Source organism: Haliaeetus albicilla, chromosome 13, assembly GCF_947461875.1.
Source record: "Haliaeetus albicilla chromosome 13, bHalAlb1.1, whole genome shotgun sequence".
NCBI classification, from domain to species: domain Eukaryota; kingdom Metazoa; phylum Chordata; class Aves; order Accipitriformes; family Accipitridae; genus Haliaeetus; species Haliaeetus albicilla.
Window position 1 is genome coordinate 33,290,445 of NC_091495.1, and position 17,999 is coordinate 33,308,443.

Below are 17,999 nucleotides of genomic sequence, written 5' to 3' on the forward strand. Positions count from 1 at the left end.
TGTGTTTTTAGAGCCATTTCTTGTAAAGGTAAATGTGCAATGGGATGAAACCTGCAGTGTGCTTTTATTCTGGAGATTGACAGAAGGCAATTAATGGTATACACTCAAGCTGCATACTGCTCCTCCAGCAGTGAAACTTTAGTGTTTGGTGTATTAGTTCTGTCTTAAACACCTCATTTTCCATTCTTGCTGCTTCTTAGATACAGAAAGTTATTTATACACATAGCTGGGAAAAAAACATGAAAATAGTATCCTGTCAGTCAAAATGAAGCTGATTGTTGATATCCAAGGTAGTTCATGCTATTTTCATATAGAATCATAGAATGATTCAACCTTTATTGATATAAAACCTCTATGATATACAACCTCTATTTTCTGCTTCTGGTTTTGTATTATAAAAGTGCCTTCCAATGCCAGAAATATAGGATCTTTTATGATGGCTGTTTCAACAAAGATTTAATTGGTTATCTGTAATTACACTCTGAAAACAAACACATCGTGACTTGCCCACCTTTGTTTTCAAAATAAGGTTAGTCAGCGTCTCTGTGTAAGAAACTAACTTCAGCTCTTGTCAGGAAGGGTTTTGTAATCAATGTATAGCAGGTATTTCCATTCTATAGCGGCAGTGGTGTGAGAGGTTTCTTTTTCATTTAGAATCTTAGCTTGAGGTTGTAGTTTCAGGGACCAGGATTCTTAGCTGTCATAGTAAAGTCTTTTGTAAAATACATGTTTGTGATCTTAAAAATTGTAATTTTACCGATATTTAATGTTTACTGAAATCAGTGGAAATAGTGTGGTTTTGGCTGGAATTCATTATAGAAAGATATGTTTTTGCATGTTATTATCCAGCATGTGGTACATGAAATATTGTGGCAGCAGCAAGTCTCGTGAGATCCCTCTAGCAAGGAAAAGTGTGTGATTAATAGGTAAGCGAGGCAGCACCAAAACCAAAGCATAATAGGCAACTTGAAGGGTTTCAGTTTACTGGGAAATCAGAATTATCAGACAGAACGACCATGTAAATATGGAAACAGAAACTTCAACTCTGCGTGATGTTGTCTGTGAGACGGAGATGAGAAAGTGAAGCTGTAGGATTTTTTAATTATTTTATCACTGGGGGAAGTGAAGTGAAAGAAGAGTTGCTTTCAGTAAAGCCTGAAATGCAAGCTCTGACAGTTGAGTGCTGTTGATTGCACACAGTACACAAATGTAGAAAGGTTTATTTCATTTTATCTTATTTTTAACTTTTTAACAGAAAGCAGAACTCGTGTAGCTGAGAACTCTGGAATTTTACCTTAGGGACATTAAAGATTCCCGAACTGAGACAGTGCTGTTCACGTTGAGTGATTCTAGCATGCTATACGTGGTTGCAGATACAAATCTATCCCCGTCTTGCAAATTCATGGCAGCTGAACTAGCAGGGAAAGAATGAAAACAATGAGAACCACTGATACAGAACTAGTGTACTAACAGAAGTCAGAAACCCAGCAAGACACATGGAGACAGTCTGACTGACATTACAGGCACCATGGTCCACTCCTATTATGAAACACAAAAAGAAAGGGGAAAGGAAAATACCCTAAGTGATACGCTGGCATGACATTCCTGTGCTGTGAGGACGGGAGCAAGGTGCAGGATACTTGCAGTGGAGGGTCATAAGGAGGGGAATATTTTGCAATGATACACTAACAAATCCTGAAAGTTCTCAGATTATACGTGCCATAGGGAAAAGGCTGCCAGAAGTGCAGCTGATATATCTGCAACGATGTTATTAGATGAAAGTCTATCTTAAAACTGGCTTACTACCAGTGTTAGCTTCAATCCAAAACTAACCTCATTGATAAAGGGCAGTATTAAAATGGAAGGGTATCACTGTGTATTGATGATGTACAATGTGAACAATTTGGAAATCAGTTTTTCAGTAAACAAATAAAGACTGTTGATTAAATAATTCATGCAACCAAAGGAGTATATATGTTGTCTGTTACAGACTCTCATGAAGTGAATAATCCACCATACCAGACCATGAGACTATTTTCGATAGCAAAAGGGAAGGGAAAAGTAGTTACTGGGAGCCCTTGTCCACTATTCTAACAGTAATGTGAGCATATGTCCAAGAGAATGTCTACTAGCAGACTGGCATCTTTGAAGGGGACTTTGGGCAAGCTTAGATAATACTGAAGAAGGGAAGGGTTTGGCAGGCAGAAGCTGTTGTTTAAGAGGACCATAGAGATATAATTGCTGATTGCAGGAAAGAAGAACAGGGAGCAGACAGTGGGATTTATGTCTGCATATGACTTGATATGTTCCTTCAGCTGCAGCACCTTTTGAGATAATCTACTTGTTAAATGACATGTCGTGTTTGAGCATGGTAAGTGAGGAGTTCTTAGCAGACATTTTTTCATGATCTGCAGTCTCTACATAAAAGTAGCAGTTCCAACTGAAGCAGGATATTTGTCTTGGAAGTAGAAAAGGTTAAGTCAGGTGAACTTTTCTACTCTCTGTGTAACAGTTACTTTTTGAATACAGAGGTCTGTGGGACCGATACCAGTCAATTTGAGGAGCTCCGTTGGAAACTGAAGTGACCATATAATTTTGGTGAAAATAAGGACTCTTCAAAATGCTTTATACTTTTATGTATCAATAATAAAAATAGATAATTCCTAAGTGTAGGAAGAGAGTGACATAACTGAAGACCAGAGACCAGAAGATCGATGATTTTGTGCCAAAAAGAGTACAGCAAATAAAATAATCTTTAAAACTGAAAGATAACACATTGTTTCCTCAAAGGAAATAAGGGGTAAGCCTGTGTTGCTTCAAGACCAGTCTTGTGGGCAATGAAGATAGCGGCCTACGAGATTAAGCATATCCTCCTGGACACATAGAGGTGGGCATGCTCAAGCATAACTTGCTACCTTTGCACAAATCAAAAAGGAAGACAACAGGCAGCCTGCAGCTGCTAATGCAGCAGTCATACAGAGAAAAAGAGGAGGTAAGAGGAGCAGGGAGGAAATGCAAATACAGGAGGCTAGAAATAATTCATCTCACCCAGAGCATTCCTGAAATACAAACAATGTTCTCTGAAATTCAGAAGCACAAAGAGGCCTATATCATTAGAGGTCCTTTTTTTTTTTTTCCTTCTTTTTTTTTCCTTTTTCCTCCCGCCCCGCCCCACATTGCACAAGAACACATAATATATATCTTGAAAATGAATTATTCTGTGGTGGCATACTCACGCCTGTTCAGTTATTCTGCTTATGATTTCAGCCATCAGCATGAGGACTTGCGTTTTCAGAGCTATCAATATTCAAATCTCTACTCTGGCAGGCTTTCTGCAGTTGACTTGCTCTGTCAGGTCTTATGCGGGACTGAATAGGATCCACCCTAAGGTGAACTGAGGTTCTCACAAAGACAGTGCATAATGAAGGATGACTACTGGTGAATTTGTCACTCCTACACTTTAATTTGGAAAGCCAGCAGAATCGCACTGGGAACAGGCATCTTCCTGACAGGTTTCACAATCAGGCTCTGTAGGCTGATCACACAAAAGCAAGGGCTGTCCCTTAGGGCCTGCCTGCTGGTCTCCAACCAAAAGCTGGCTTGCCAGCCTTTCAAATAAGGCGTTCTGTCTATTTTCCACAACAGGGATGTGAAAAACATTTGCACTTGCATAAATAAGGTTCTTATAATTCCCAGGTCATATACCAAAGTTCAGAGACTGCTCTAATGTTGAGCTTCCAATGTATTTGCACCCCAAGGTAACCTTAGATAAGATTTTGTGTATGTTTATAAGGAACTGAAAATAAAATCTTAGTACAGATGTATGGGTAGACTATATTTGTATATTACATTTCCCATTTCATATAACATCCACTTTTGCAAACTAAGAGTGGGTATTGAGAAAGATATTGCTACAAAGATTTGTCAAGCCACTTTCACTTGTAATATGACAATACTGCATTTTTCATATAAGATGTAGAACAAGATAAATTCCACAGTAAACAGGATTTCTACCTCTTCTGCATTGTTTTTGCTTTGTGGGACTCCTAATTTTTGACAGAGGATTGCAAACCTCCTTCACTTTCCTGTTCCTGATTATTTTTTTTTAAACAAGCTTTCTGCAAAGAATATGATCTGCTCTAATCATTGCTCCATGGAGTAGAATGCTCTGTAACAGGCTACTGCTTTGGGATTTTTTAGGTCAGAAATCTTTAATTCAAATGGACTTTGGTATTCTTTTTCATTGGTATCAGGATAATGACAACAGGCCATTTTCTTAAACTATAATGTATCTTTCACTTGTATGTATGCATTTTTTCCTTCATTGATTTTTATAAATTTTATACTCTGAATCACTGGAATAACTAGATGGAAATTTCCTTCTGAAATATTTGAGGAAAAATTACTATTTTGACCTTTTTATTTAATAGAAATAGATACATCTGAAGCAAAATTTCTTTTTTTCCTGACTATACTATGTAATAAAAGTACAATATTGTATCACTAGCTTTATGTTTAAAATGAAATATGATTATAAATAATGTGTTTGGTTTATGTTTAGTTTTAAGAACCTCTGTGTGCCTGTTCAGCAGTATTGATTTTAATCTGTTCACATTGATCAGAGTGAAGATTGCTTTGGATAGATAAGGAAAATGTAAAACTATTTAAGATAATTATGAAAATTACCATCTCCTCTACCAAGATGTATGTTCATGGTACCTTTCTAAAAGACTGCATAACTGAAAGCTGTGTTTGAACTAACTTTATAGTGTATACATTTTAATTAATATACAATCTATCTGCAGTATACAATGTGTTACTGCTCACTCTGGAGCTTAGAGATCAGCACACAAGTCTTATGTCCTCAGGTGTACAGCTACAAAGATTAGACTAATAGGGTAGTATTTTCAATGTGAAAGTGAGTTTTGGATATAGGCTAGAATTTACAAATGCATTAAAAGAAAAGCAGGTGATATTTTTAAATTTACTTCTGGAACTGAAATATTTGAGTTTCAGAATAAAACTCTGCATGTAAATATTTTGTATGTTGTTTCACAGCCTTCTTAAAAATATAACTTTGTGTATCTAGCAACTTTTCTGCTCAGTGCTCAGGTTTAATATGGTATGCTTTGTTTAATATGGTATGCTTTAAGAATGAATGCTGCCTACTCACACAGCATTCACATGAAAATGTGAAGAACACATTGTGTGCAAAGTGGCACAAAAAAACTTTAGAAACCCTTCCCATCTTATTTTGGCAAAGTTTAAAAATTGTTCCACCCGTACTGAGTATTGAACAGGAAAAGACAGAAACAAGAGAAATGAAGATAAGCACTTTTTGCTTATACATTTTTTACAGTTCATTATAATGGCTTCAAAATTAATTGTACATCATTGTTATAGGAAGACTAATTATTGTGTTTATTGTTTAGATGAATTCTGGTTCTCAGATGGGTCCTTATCTGATAAAGCCAAATTCAATGATCCTGGCCTGATGCCCCTGCCAGACACTGCCACAGGGCTAGACTGGTCCCACCTGGTAGATGCTGCACGAGCGTTTGAAGGTAACAGGAAAACCTGAATAAAGATCAATGTTCAGTACACAAACTTCTTTTTCAAAATATATATTGTGTAGCCACATTTTGAATTACAGAAGTCCAGTGTTTGCCTCCGTAGCCCTTTAGTTCTTTTGGCAGTATCACTTCTCAGTGCGGAAGATTGTCACTGAAAATTTGGGGTATTCATGATACTTTTAGTATCTATCTTAGATACAGCTCATCCACTTAGGGGCCTAAGTTCCTTCTGTAATCACTTGGAAAAATCAGGTGCTCTGAAGGAGAGATTCAGAGCATTTAAGTTAGATGTTTAAAATGAAACTGGGAGTAAAACTTCCCTGAGCTTATTGTGTTGTGTTTATGAACTTGTATGTGTAGTCCAAATGATGTTGCAGTCCCTCTCAGTTTTCATAATGAGCCCTTGAAAAACAGCAAAAATGTACGCTATACTTTCCAGTAGCAGAACTTGAGCTGCAGGATACAGACCAGGTTTGCATTATTAAATTGTAAGACCAGGTTAACTAAGAAAAAAACCTCATTTGCTGCTCTGAGAGCTAAATCTACACATCATGTATAAACACAGAAAGGCAGATGTTGGTTTGAGTGGATATATGAATATATACAGTTGAATGTTTGTGTTTTGTTGTTCCTCAGGGGGTTTTGGTTAGGTCGCTGTGCTGTCCTAAAATTTCCAACATTTCTTGACTGGTGTTACTCTCATTAGTGAATGTGTGGGAAATCAGAGGTATCTGTGAATAAGGATGACATTATCACAGTCGTCATTATATAAGATACAGGTCTTTATGAGGAGAACTGGCTGTGAAGTTAGAGGTGAGATTTTTTTTTAACTAAAAGAAACCATAGGAATTGGTTTTCTGGTACCTGATTCCTTCCCTAAGTATGAAGTGATTAAATTTCAATTTGATCTAAAGCTCTTCAGAACTATTTACTATACTAATTTAAATGGCATTGTTAAAAACCGAAACCAATGGTGATGATTAGCAATCTAAAGTCCTGTTTTGTTTCTTAACCTGATTAACTGTATGTGCATTCAGTACTATTCAGTACTGCTCAAACGGCCCTGTTGTAGCGGGCAGGAAGGGCTGTGATGCTGAGAATCTGACAACAGTTCCCATGCAGTTCTAAGTTTGATTGCTCAGGGAACATCCTGCTATTTGTTGTTGACGTCTTAAACAACTGAAAATAGATTTGGATCAGTAAATGACTAACTGTAACTTTGTGCTTGAAGAATATTTTTAAATGCTAATAAAAATTTTTAGTTCAGCTGACCAAAAGGTCATTCTGTGTACCAGTTATGCTCCTGTATTTTTAGCTTTCTTTGAAAACTTCAGTAGATTTTCATTATTTCTGCTATTTAATTTCGTGATTAAAATAATTTCACTGTGGTAAGTGTAATGTGAATGTAATTACCATTTGAATTTGAGAGAGAGATATAACAACATAGCTATCCATGGTGGCCTATCCTAGGGAGAAGGAGTATTCACTTGTTGGGTTTTAATTGCAAAAATCTTAGCTAAATCTGTGGATAACGCCGAATAACTGGTGATCTGAGTCGCAAGATAGAAACTTTTTATTGGGTTTTTTTTTTTTAATTATTGTAAGAATTTGAGTAGTAAATAATCTAGTTTTGTATGAAAGAAGGTAATTATTTTCTGTTTAGGAGTGCAATAGAGGCATCTGTGTATATGTTAGGTGATTTATAAAATATTTTGAGTAAATTCATAGTATTGCGAAATTTTTACAAGGAATGGAATTTTTAAGCCCTTTTTCAACTTTCTCTATCCTGCGTCTTGCAATTTGAAAGTCATTTCAAAAGGAATAACTGATAGGCACGTCATATAAAAAATCGCTTGGAGAGAATGTGTTGGATATGAATTAGCAGATGCAGTTTCCTTATGTATTTTAATGTTGTTGACTTAGGAGTTGCTTGAACTTACTATTTAAAAATAGCTTGGAACTACTGTTCTGCATTCTATCAATTTGACAAGAAGAGTGGATGATTCTGAAGTTTGTCCACTTCTGAATATAAAACTGCTTTGGTCTTTTTATTAAACTGGGTGGAAATATGATCACATTTTATAGAGAGCTGTCTCAAAAAAACACCAAACAAACATCATATCCCCCCCACCAAAACCTTCAATGAAAAAGATTAAAAAATGGGTAGGACTTGTTTAATACTGATTTAAGCAATTAACAACGTTAGAGTGCTCTAGTTTAGCTTTGCCAACCCGATCTTTCAAAGTTGTGTTTTGTTCTAGAACCTAGATACAAGACTTAGTTTTATTTTTTTTCTTTGTACAAGGTCTTTTCTTAATATTGGTTTATTAGAATTACCAATCTGATTCCAAGGTCAGGGTTTTTGTCCTGTGATCTCTCTAGATTGTAGGTTGACAACTTACATATTTTGATCAGTTCAACATCCATAATGTGGGCCTCACAATCCGTCATCTGTCTGTCTTACATTGCAATTGTATCTCAAATAATGTTAAATATAGCCTTTTTAGGTGCTTATAATGTTGGCATTAATTGGATTAAGAATTAAATATAATAGCAACACTTTTGCTACCATCATCTGTACTCAGAGTTTACTCATGGGTGTAACAAGAATAACAGTCTCATTTTTAGCCCCCCCCCCCCCCCAATGAACAGTTGACTAGGTTGTTTGTTAATTAATATTAGCTTTTATCCAACTGAAGCCTTAGTGCTATGTAGAACAGCAGTTTTTAAACTGTGGTCCATGAGGGTGGAGTAAGTCATGACTTCTTTTTTTTTTAACTGAAAGTATGATGATAATGCTTTTCACTTTGTGAGGATTTCATTTTCACTGCTTTTGCTTGGCAAGAGCTTTTGTGGGAAGCTGAATATTTACTTCAAACTTTTCCTGAAAAGCCTTTGTTATTCCTAAGACAGGTCTTCCCAGCGCAATGGAGAGCTGTGCAGGCGTTAACTCCACTGGCTCCAGAAGCTGCATCAGTAAGGGGTTTTGCTTGAGCTGTGCCTGTTGAGGGTCAGTGTCCACAAGCTGGAGCACAGTGCAACATTATTTTAAGTCTTCGCACTGCCTTCCTTTGCAGGACATAGTTTTGACTCTGATATTTATCCAGAGATCATCTTTAGCATGTATGCAGTCAGTAGCAAGGGGTACCCTTCCATTTCCTTTGTACATGGATAGGCTACTTCCAGTTCTCTTCTTTTATTTTGGTGGGAGCTGCAGAGAGGCAGTAACTAGGGAGCAGTTGACATGCCAGAAGTACACTGTTGTAATAATTTTGTATCCATCCCTGAAGCAAACAATAAAAACCAGAACTGGATGTGACTGTACATCAAAAGAGGTAGGGTTTTAGGGAGGGCAGTTGGGGTGAAAAAGGAGAAGTTAAAGCAGCAAAATGAAAGAAAGCATGTTGAACTGAGTAAAGATAAAGATATGGTGATATCTTTATAGACTAAATTGGGAAGCTGAATTAGAAAAAGGAGAACAAAGAAATGTCAGAAAAGAATAAGGCAAAAGGAGAGAATGTATATTTTTAATTCTCTTTTTCTATTATCCTTCCAATAGATCTCCAAGTTAGGGAAGAAGGACTGGCTTTCAAGATGTGTATTATGTTGCTGATGGCTAATTTTGGATCTTTTTGAAGTTTTGGGGAACAAAAGAAGCCTTTCTAGATGTCTGTATCTGTTACTGTCATTGTAGAAGAGATTTGACACAAACATAAATATTGATTATTATGAATAGAACTTTGTACTATTTGTGCTACTTTAAACTGGGTTTATTGTGCTTAAAAAAACCTGTTTAGTGTTTGGTAAATCATATTGTGGGAATTAACAGCCTAAGAAAGTCCCTCTGATGTTTCTGATTTAGTTCATTAAAATAGGTGGTTTCAACTTCTGATTTTTTTCCCAGGTTATTTTTGTGAACATCTACTAGCACCAATCACAATCCAGTGTTTCTTACTGCCAATTTATCTATGCAGAAACATCTGTGCTACTATAATTAATATGATTTTAATACTTCAGTTCAAAATCTTTATAGCTTAATGTGAGTAACGCTACACATAACATAATGAGAAAGAAGTGAAGCATTCAGCATGAGAGATAATTATTTTAACCAAATTAGTATGTTAAACTGCTAGAAAAAGAAAAAATGAAAATATTTAGTTAACATTTGGTCATTTCTAGTGCATGCATGTGGAATGCTTTTTGCTTCAGTGCATATGTCAGTGTATGTTTGTGGGTAGACTTCGCCTTAATAATGAGAGAGCGGCCTCATGCAGTATACTCATTTTAGCCTTTTCTGCTCTCCAGTATATCAAAATTGTCTGGAGTTTTTTCTCGCCTCTGTTAGTGGTCTGGAACAATGAAAATCCAAATTAAAATTCTTAGTGGTTACAACTGTACAATTCTATTACTTTAGAGTGAGACTTGATTTTTGTCTCATCTTTGGTCTTGCTAAGTCAGCTGTTACTTAAACTTCTAATATAAACACCAATATATTTTTGCAAATAGTTTTCTATGCATGGGTCCTGTGTGGGGTTTGGCAAGGATGTCCCCGGTAAAAATAAGAGCTCTGAGATTTACATGTATTTTCTTCTGTTTAGTATGTACATATCACTTGAATTGAATACGAGGTGTCCCTGTAGTTTGGGGGAAGCAGAACTTAGGTCTACTGCATCATAGTCAGAAATACACTTGTTTCTTCTTTCAAAAAATTAACTGTCAGTGAAGGTAGCTTTTAGTTCGTTTTCGTGAATATAAAATCAAGCCAATTCTGTTAAGAACAAATAAAACAAAAATCAGTAGGAAGATTTTGCTCTTTGAAGCACAAATTCAACCTTCACCACGATTCAGGTTTAAAACCAGTTCTGAGTTAAATAGTAAATTGGTGAAGTTATTGCTAAGCATGGATACTTATAGGGTGATTGGTGATATTTGATATAGTCCAGGATCTTGTTGGTGTACTAGTCATTACAGAGATTTATTGTGTTACTAACTTCTTCAGAGAATGATTTTGAAACTAACCTGGTTTTTGAAAATTAAGGAACTACTCTTTGAAGAGCAACACAGGGATTTACATAGTATGTTATATGACTGGAGACTTCTGGTTATTGGTGGCCATGTAGTGACTTTGTTCCTCACCTGATGAATATGAGAATATGGTTTCATTATTTTATAAAGATATGAATATTGCAAAAATATATTTCATTTGTACTAGGAAAATAGAAAGGGTTTAACAATTATTTCCTACTCTAAGTGTTAATATTATTTTTAAATTATGTGGAGTTGAAATTCATTAGGGATTACACAAGGAAGAAAAAGTTAATCCACACCTTATACTTCATTGCAAGCACCCATGTTTTTATATTTTTGTTGTGTGTTGAAATAATAAGAAAATATTTTAAAATACTGTGTTTAAAAATGGCATCACACGATTTCATTAACAGCTGCATGTACCTGTTCTTGCACCTGCTTTCAAATACTGCTGGGAAGATCAAACTGACAAAACATTTTCTCAACTGACAAAATAAACCAGACAAGTGGCCATTCTCTTGAATTAAGCTTACTCAGCAGAGAGTGAAAAATGCATATTTTTTTATATTACAGTAGAATTGCCTCTGAGACACAATGTCACGTGTCACGTATTGTTGGCCATCGAAAAAAATAGCAACAGCATAACATTTGCTGCTGGCTTTGTTTTCTGCTATCAAGTGGTAATGAAAATGTGAACAGTATAAAGGTGAAATCAATAATTAGAAATGTACGTCAGACTGATTGTTTTCACAGTCTTGTTCCTGGCCTACGTACTGCCTTTGATCTGGAAAACTAGTTTTAGTTTATCTATACTAATTAAATCTATTCAACTTAATAAGTTTCAAATCTGTAAATGACGTCATTGATTATGTGTTTAAAGTTATGTTCTCAACTTATTGTCAGCACATATGGAAAAGTCGTGTTTATATTTGCTGAGATCCATCACTAGTCAGAAGTAAGGATAAAAGCAGGGGAATTGAGCTGTGGTCTTTAAAACTGGACAAAAAATGACATGCAACTTTTCTTCATTATATTATAAATGAATTGTCAATCTTTGCTATTCCTTAAAAGTATTCATTTTAAAAAAATCCCTTTAAAGATTTTTCTAGTGATTGCCTATTTTCTTTTGGCAGAACTTTTAAACCAGAATTTCCTTCCTAGTTAAAATGATCTGGCCTGTATTCACTGTTTGGGTGCTTAGAGGTTGGAGGGTTGTCTTTTCATGTGTCACGCCAAGTTGTCATGTTGTGTCGCAATACTGGGTATTACTATTAGAAACATGGGGCATGACACCTCATGCTTTACTGTAACGTCAGTGGTGTGTAAAAATGACGTTGCAAGGCTGAGAGTGAGAGGCAGCATGAGTTGCACGGGGAGTATCCCACGGTGTGCGTTGTCTGTGAGGGCCACAGCTGCTCCAGTGGAGATGGACTGTCTTGTTTATAGGAACATTCTAAATCTTATTCCAGGTTTTGACTCAGATGAAGAATTTGGGCCGTTCTGTCATCACACGCCGTTTCTAGGTGATGGTCTGGGATTGATGACTTTTGCCTTTTGTAAACTTTCTTTAATATTTCCTATGTTTGCACGTTTGCATGATAATGCAAGCTTCGGGCCTGTGGGGTGGTACAGCAAGGGGAGAAAGGGCAAGGCAGGCATGTTATCGCCAGAATTTATACAAGCCTACAGACATGGATTTTGTTTGACAGAAATAAGTTAAATCAATCTCCACAGAATATGGATTATTTTTTTTTTAAAGACGACAAATTAAATCCTAATGAATGCATCATTTACTCCTGTTCTGTGCAATGATGATCTGCATGGCATACTTCTATTATGTGGTGACTGATGTATTTTGGCAACCACACTGTATATCCATAGGTAATTACATCTGTGCTTGTTAGATTATGTTCTACTGGAATCCAATGTAAGTAATAGCGTGCCTTAGTACTATATATAACAAAAACTCAATTGATAAAAATAGTGTGAATTTATTGTTTTTCAAGTATGCAGATTACCGTTAGGTTCTGCAAATACTTGAGACAGTAAAACAGTATGAAATGAACAGTGCAGATTTCTGAGGAATCTGGTGGCTTTAAGTCCATGGAAAATGCAAACCTTTTTGCTGAATTATTATTGTCATTGGTTGTGACCCTGAATTCTCAAAGGGTTTTCTGCAGATTTCATCAAGACCAATTTACTGTTCATATCAGTATTAACTGGTCCAAACCAATCTGTCTTACTCTGCTGATAGACACAAAAAATTGCTTTGGGGTTGCCTTTGGATGCAGATGTGGGGAAGCCAACTAGTTGGAATATACTTTACATCTGCTGATTATCTTCAAAGCTGTGATGTAGAAACCTACATCCATTTTTCTAACTGAACCAGGATAATGGCTGTAATTAGCCTTTTATTTTGTATATATGTCCAGCTTTAAACGTATCCTTACATTACTTTTTTACAGATCAGAGAGTAGCATCTTTTTGCACCTTGAATGATATGCAGCAAGCTCAGGGCTTGGAAGGAGCACAAGAGTTACCTTTGGATGAGAGTCCCACAGATGGAAAAGATTTCCTTGAGGCTACTGGGTATGTCAGAATTAAAGCGTGTTTCTTACAAAAATATTTTAAGAAAAGATTTTCTCTTCATGTTGCATGTCAGATTGCCTGTATGCATGTTTCATTGCTGTTTGATGGCAGACCTGTTACCTTGACTGATCATGTCTTTAATTCTGAAAAATTTTGTTTCTTGGAATCGACCTCTGAGCAGTTCTGTCTAGAAAATTTGTAATATAGTCAGATAAAGTTCTCTCACTAGAATAGGCCTCTAATGCAGAGTATGGTTAGATGCAGAATTTCGGCTAATCAAATCTTTCACTGTATTCCTTCTATACAATAATTTGTGTTACGCTTATTTCTATTTTCATTTCAATAGAACCGATAACAGGAGCTCAACTCTGTAGTATGCAATAACCCTAACTGCAGCAAATGTCTCAGGCCTTGGAATAGGTGTTCCTACTTATCTTTTGCAAGTTGCAAATCCATATTTTTTCATTTGTACAGAGGTAAATTAATCAAGAGAACCTGTAACTGAGGGCTGCAGGAAATTTTCATGCCAAACTGCCCAATTCTTCAAATTCTTCCCAGTGCTCTGGGAGAGATTATTCTCTTTTTTTTTTCTTTTTTTTTTTCCTCCCCCTGTCTTCCCTGCTGTGAAGAGTATACTTGTTAAAAACACAGATTCAACACTATAATCTGTCCACTAGCATGCTTTAAAAGAAAAACACATCTTTGGTTTTGCTCTTCAGCTGCAGGAAGGGAAGAAGAGGAAATGGAGGGAAAAGTCTTCTTGCTTGTTAGACTATCACATTTTAGTTTGAACCAATTTTACACAAATTAACTTACATGGTAAAGCGCATTTATTGTAATGACTTCTAAGTCCACATCTTTCCCTAGCCTAGTGATCAGTAGAGGATTGCAAAAGACTGGTAAAGATGTTCCACTTTAGCATTGGCAAATCCGTCAGATTTGTGCACTTGCTTGAAGCAGCTGATTCAGCTTTGTATATAAAGCTTCTCTCTTCTAGACAAAATGATTCACATTATGGCTAATTTCATCTATAAAGTCTGTGAACCTGTCTCCCATGGTGCTCATTGTCATACAGGAAAGAGAAGCTAGTCTCAGTATTTTCCTGCAGTCATGCATTTGATTAACCTGTGGCAATATTTCATATGTGTTGACCTTTAAACAAAATATTTGTCTCCATAAAGCCATAGGTTTATCCTTCACTGGAAATGACACAACTGCAGGCCAGACAAAAGAACTCTTAACAGCTCTTTTGGTTTACAATAATTGCTGCTGCAGCTTGCTTCAGATTAGTACAGTCCTTATCAGAAAGCAGCTTGTTAATAAGCATGCTCGGCACACCATTTAGCAGCAAGTTTGACTTGCACTGTGAGGGTACGTGCAAATAATTCCTAAAACATTCCTTCTTAAAATCACGGTAATTTCTGCCTGATTTGCATGAGAGGCAGTGTCATATTTCAGATATTGCAGCAATGGGCTTATGTTCCAGTAATAGTCTTTTGCTGATGCTGGTTTTGTCTGTGTTTTCCTAACTATGCCTAAACTGATTTGTTTCCTTTGCTATCACTAAATGTTTTACTCTGCAAAACCCAGGGGTTAAAATGTTTTTCGCTAACCCAGAGTGAAGGTAGTGGTTTACTTTACAGGGAACATGCTCCAAGTACTCTGACTGGGAAAGTAAACCAACTAGAAGTCATCCTCCGGCAACTACAGACCGACCTGAGAAAGGCAAGAGATCATTAGCGATATTATTTCTTCCCAGTTTTAATAGTTGTATTTTTATGCAGAGTTCATTCAGGGCTTGAGAAAAGTACATCAGTTAAGCTAGCTAGTGTAACTAATGAATGATAGAGCTCAGGGGTTGATCAGAACACTAAGGTGCCCAAGGTCCTGTGGGAATGGTTATGTGAACACGCTGCTAACTAGTTTATGGGTCTTTACTCCAGAGTAACTGTCCTCCATATAATCATACCTCAGAAAGAACTAGTCACTCTGTTGCCACTTATGGTACCTTGGATTTAACAAAGGATAGGGATATGGACCCAGGTACTATTGCTAAGTAGTTAACACTCCAGATTTGTCATCCTCGTTGACTTGTGGTATCTTGATCATGTATCAATGACTTGCTTTGTGTCTCATTTGCTGACTAATTTCTTAGCTGGAGACAATGCCAGGACTGGTAGAAACGAGAGTGCTTTTATTAAGAAAATAATCGTGTAAAAGAAAATTTTGAAATTAGATATTTTTCTTCCTTAGCGTATGCTTGAAATCAGTTCCTTATGTTATGACTTGGGCTCTCACATATGATTTGTAATAGCTAAAAGCTTCTTATCCTTTTAGTGCTTGATTATTTTTTTTGTTAAATGGAGTAAACTATAATTTTTGTATTAAAGTAGCATCCAGTTTTCTTTTTAGCTTGCAGTATTTTCTCAGAATGAATTAATTACAGTTAGTAGTTGTCAGAACAGATTAGGGAGCTCAACAAAATATGGCAGTATGACTTAACAACAAAAATAAGTGCTGTCATCATGACTACTCACTTTACTCAACTTGTATCTTTGTTAACCAGGAAAAACAGGACAAGGCAGTTCTCCAAGCAGAGGTACAGCATCTGAGACAAGATAACATGAGACTTCAGGAGGAGTCTCAAACAGCAGCTGCTCAACTGAGGAAATTTACAGAATGGTTTTTCAATACGATAGACAAAAAACCCTAATGACTGGGCCTCTGGAAGATACTTATTTGAACAATATAACAGCTGTATTTTTTGAATTAGCGGGGTAATAATTTCACTGTGTTCACAATCCATTTTAGGTGTTTCTGCTACATTCTCTATCCAGCTTTATTCATTTGGAAAGGAGAGAGAATTGTGGTAATCCGTCTTTAAATTCATATGAAGAAAGCAGAGAATAGCAGATATTTGTTTGTGTGCAGATGAATGTAAAAAATCCTTAGTGTCATTTTAGACATTTTTAGAAGATGCTCTGGCTGGGGCTTGCCTGAAGAGGAATATTTGGGATTTTAGTTCCTGCATTTCAGGTGCGCTGGTGAAGATGTTAAAGCAATTTACATTAGCTTGGGCTTCAGTATTGTAAGATAAAAAGAATAACCAGACATATACTTTAATGTTTAAAAGGTGCTCTATTTTTTTGTATGTACAGTAGTTTTATTTCCACAGTCCACATTGTCATAGCAATAAGAATGGAGGTATAGTGAATAGTCACAAAGCTGTGTTTATAAAATGTTAGCACTGATGTGTTTAACACTAGTTTGGATGCAGATACATTAGAGATTATTTATTTGCAGGAACAAATGGTGCCTGAATATAAACAGTGTTCTGATTTTCTAAAAATACACATGCCTTGTAAATGGCTCACTGGGGTTAGCCCACTCCCAACTTCAGTTACTTTTGTATAGTTGATGTTCAGCTAAACAGTTATACTGCTTAACTATTGAAATCATGTATGGTGTGAGCCAGCCAATCAATTGTACAATGCCAAATTTGTTTATCTTTGTACAGAAGCTTTGATCAAGTGTCTTGTATTTAACACCTTTATTTAAGCTTATTTAACCTTAAATTGTTGTTTTTATAAAGTTTGTTTTATCTGCACTATGGTGAGGTCAGTTGGTTGCAAGTTGTAATATTTTTAGCTTGCCAAGACTGTACTGAGGAGTTCTAGAAAATTCTAACAATTGGATGCTGCTAGTACACAATTGATTTGTTTGTATGCTTTAACATTTTTAACTGTTTAATTTGAAATGAACATACATCCTGCTTTTTTAATAAATGTTAAAAATCTAAACCTGAATTATTTTATCCTGTATTATCTATAATCACTGACATCAGTAATATCTCAGGTCTCTGTTCAGCCCACCCTCTAGGTTCTCAGTCCAGAGACAGTCCAACGCCCCAGAGCTCTCATGATCCCTTGTTACCAAGGGGGGATTGTCAACATTATCAAACTTAATTTCTTTCATGTGTCCTGTCCTATAACTGAGGAGGTAGCTTCATGGGTCAAGGAACAAAAGCTGTTTTGGCTGTTCACAGGCATTGATTAGTGACCTAGGAGAAAGAAAAAAAAAAAAAAATTTTACGCTATGTCCTAAAGAAAGTTTTTTACCCTATGTCCTAAAGAAAATATGTCCTAAAGAAAGTTTTCAAAAGGGGTCTAGTTTTCTCATATTACTTTACTTCAGTTGTAGCAGCAAATAGCTTGCCATCTTCTTGTGCCTACAGTTGAGGATTAAATTGCAGTGTTAGCATATGCGAGATGTTTTGTTTATAGTACTGAGCTTAAAGTCTACATCAAAAAAGTACGGTTTTGCAAAATGAAATGAAGCTAATAAGCACATTTGAGTTACCCTTCTGAGAGAAAAAAAAATAGTTCAAGATCATGGTTGTATCCCAGTTTCCTTTTAGCAGCTGAATGCGTTCAGGCAAACCTACAGAAAAGTGTTGAATAGTTAAAAGATATATCCAACTGATGCAAGTAAAATTCTGTGTCCATTGTTAGGGCACACTGGCTAAGAAGTGTTTTCCAAGTTGAACAAATGTCTGCCTGTTCTGTAACAATTGTTCTGAATGACTGCTCTTAGGAAAGGTTATACATGGGCAGATAATCATGGTATCCTTACATTCATATGAAAAAGACTATTTTGTCATTGTATTTTTCATCAAAAACTCTGACTCTTACATACCAAACGATATCCATTAAGCTGTATTAACAGGGTAATTAAACATGGCAGTCATGTGTTACACTAGATTCTGATTTAAGCACCTTGCAGGAGTCATTAGCAAACCCATCTGGCTGG

At 36.1% G+C, this 17,999-nt stretch overlaps 1 protein-coding gene across 5 annotated transcripts in view; it reads left to right on the forward strand.

Moving 5' to 3' along the window:
* The window catches only part of SIPA1L2 (signal induced proliferation associated 1 like 2), a 151,911-nt gene extending 134,915 nt beyond the window's left edge, over positions 1-16,996 (forward strand). For 2 of the 5 annotated variants that reach the window (XM_069800746.1, XM_069800748.1), the window contains 5 exons: positions 5,433-5,564; positions 12,071-12,124; positions 13,067-13,190; positions 14,834-14,915; positions 15,757-16,996. In XM_069800746.1, coding sequence (XP_069656847.1) covers positions 5,433-5,564; positions 12,071-12,124; positions 13,067-13,190; positions 14,834-14,915; positions 15,757-15,903 — 539 coding nt within the window. In that variant the 3' untranslated portion in view covers positions 15,904-16,996. The remainder of the gene's footprint in view (positions 1-5,432; positions 5,565-12,070; positions 12,125-13,066; positions 13,191-14,833; positions 14,916-15,756) is intronic. The other 3 variants (XM_069800747.1, XM_069800750.1, XM_069800751.1) reach the window with 2 other exon arrangements.
* The last annotated feature ends 1,003 nt before the right edge of the window (positions 16,997-17,999 follow it).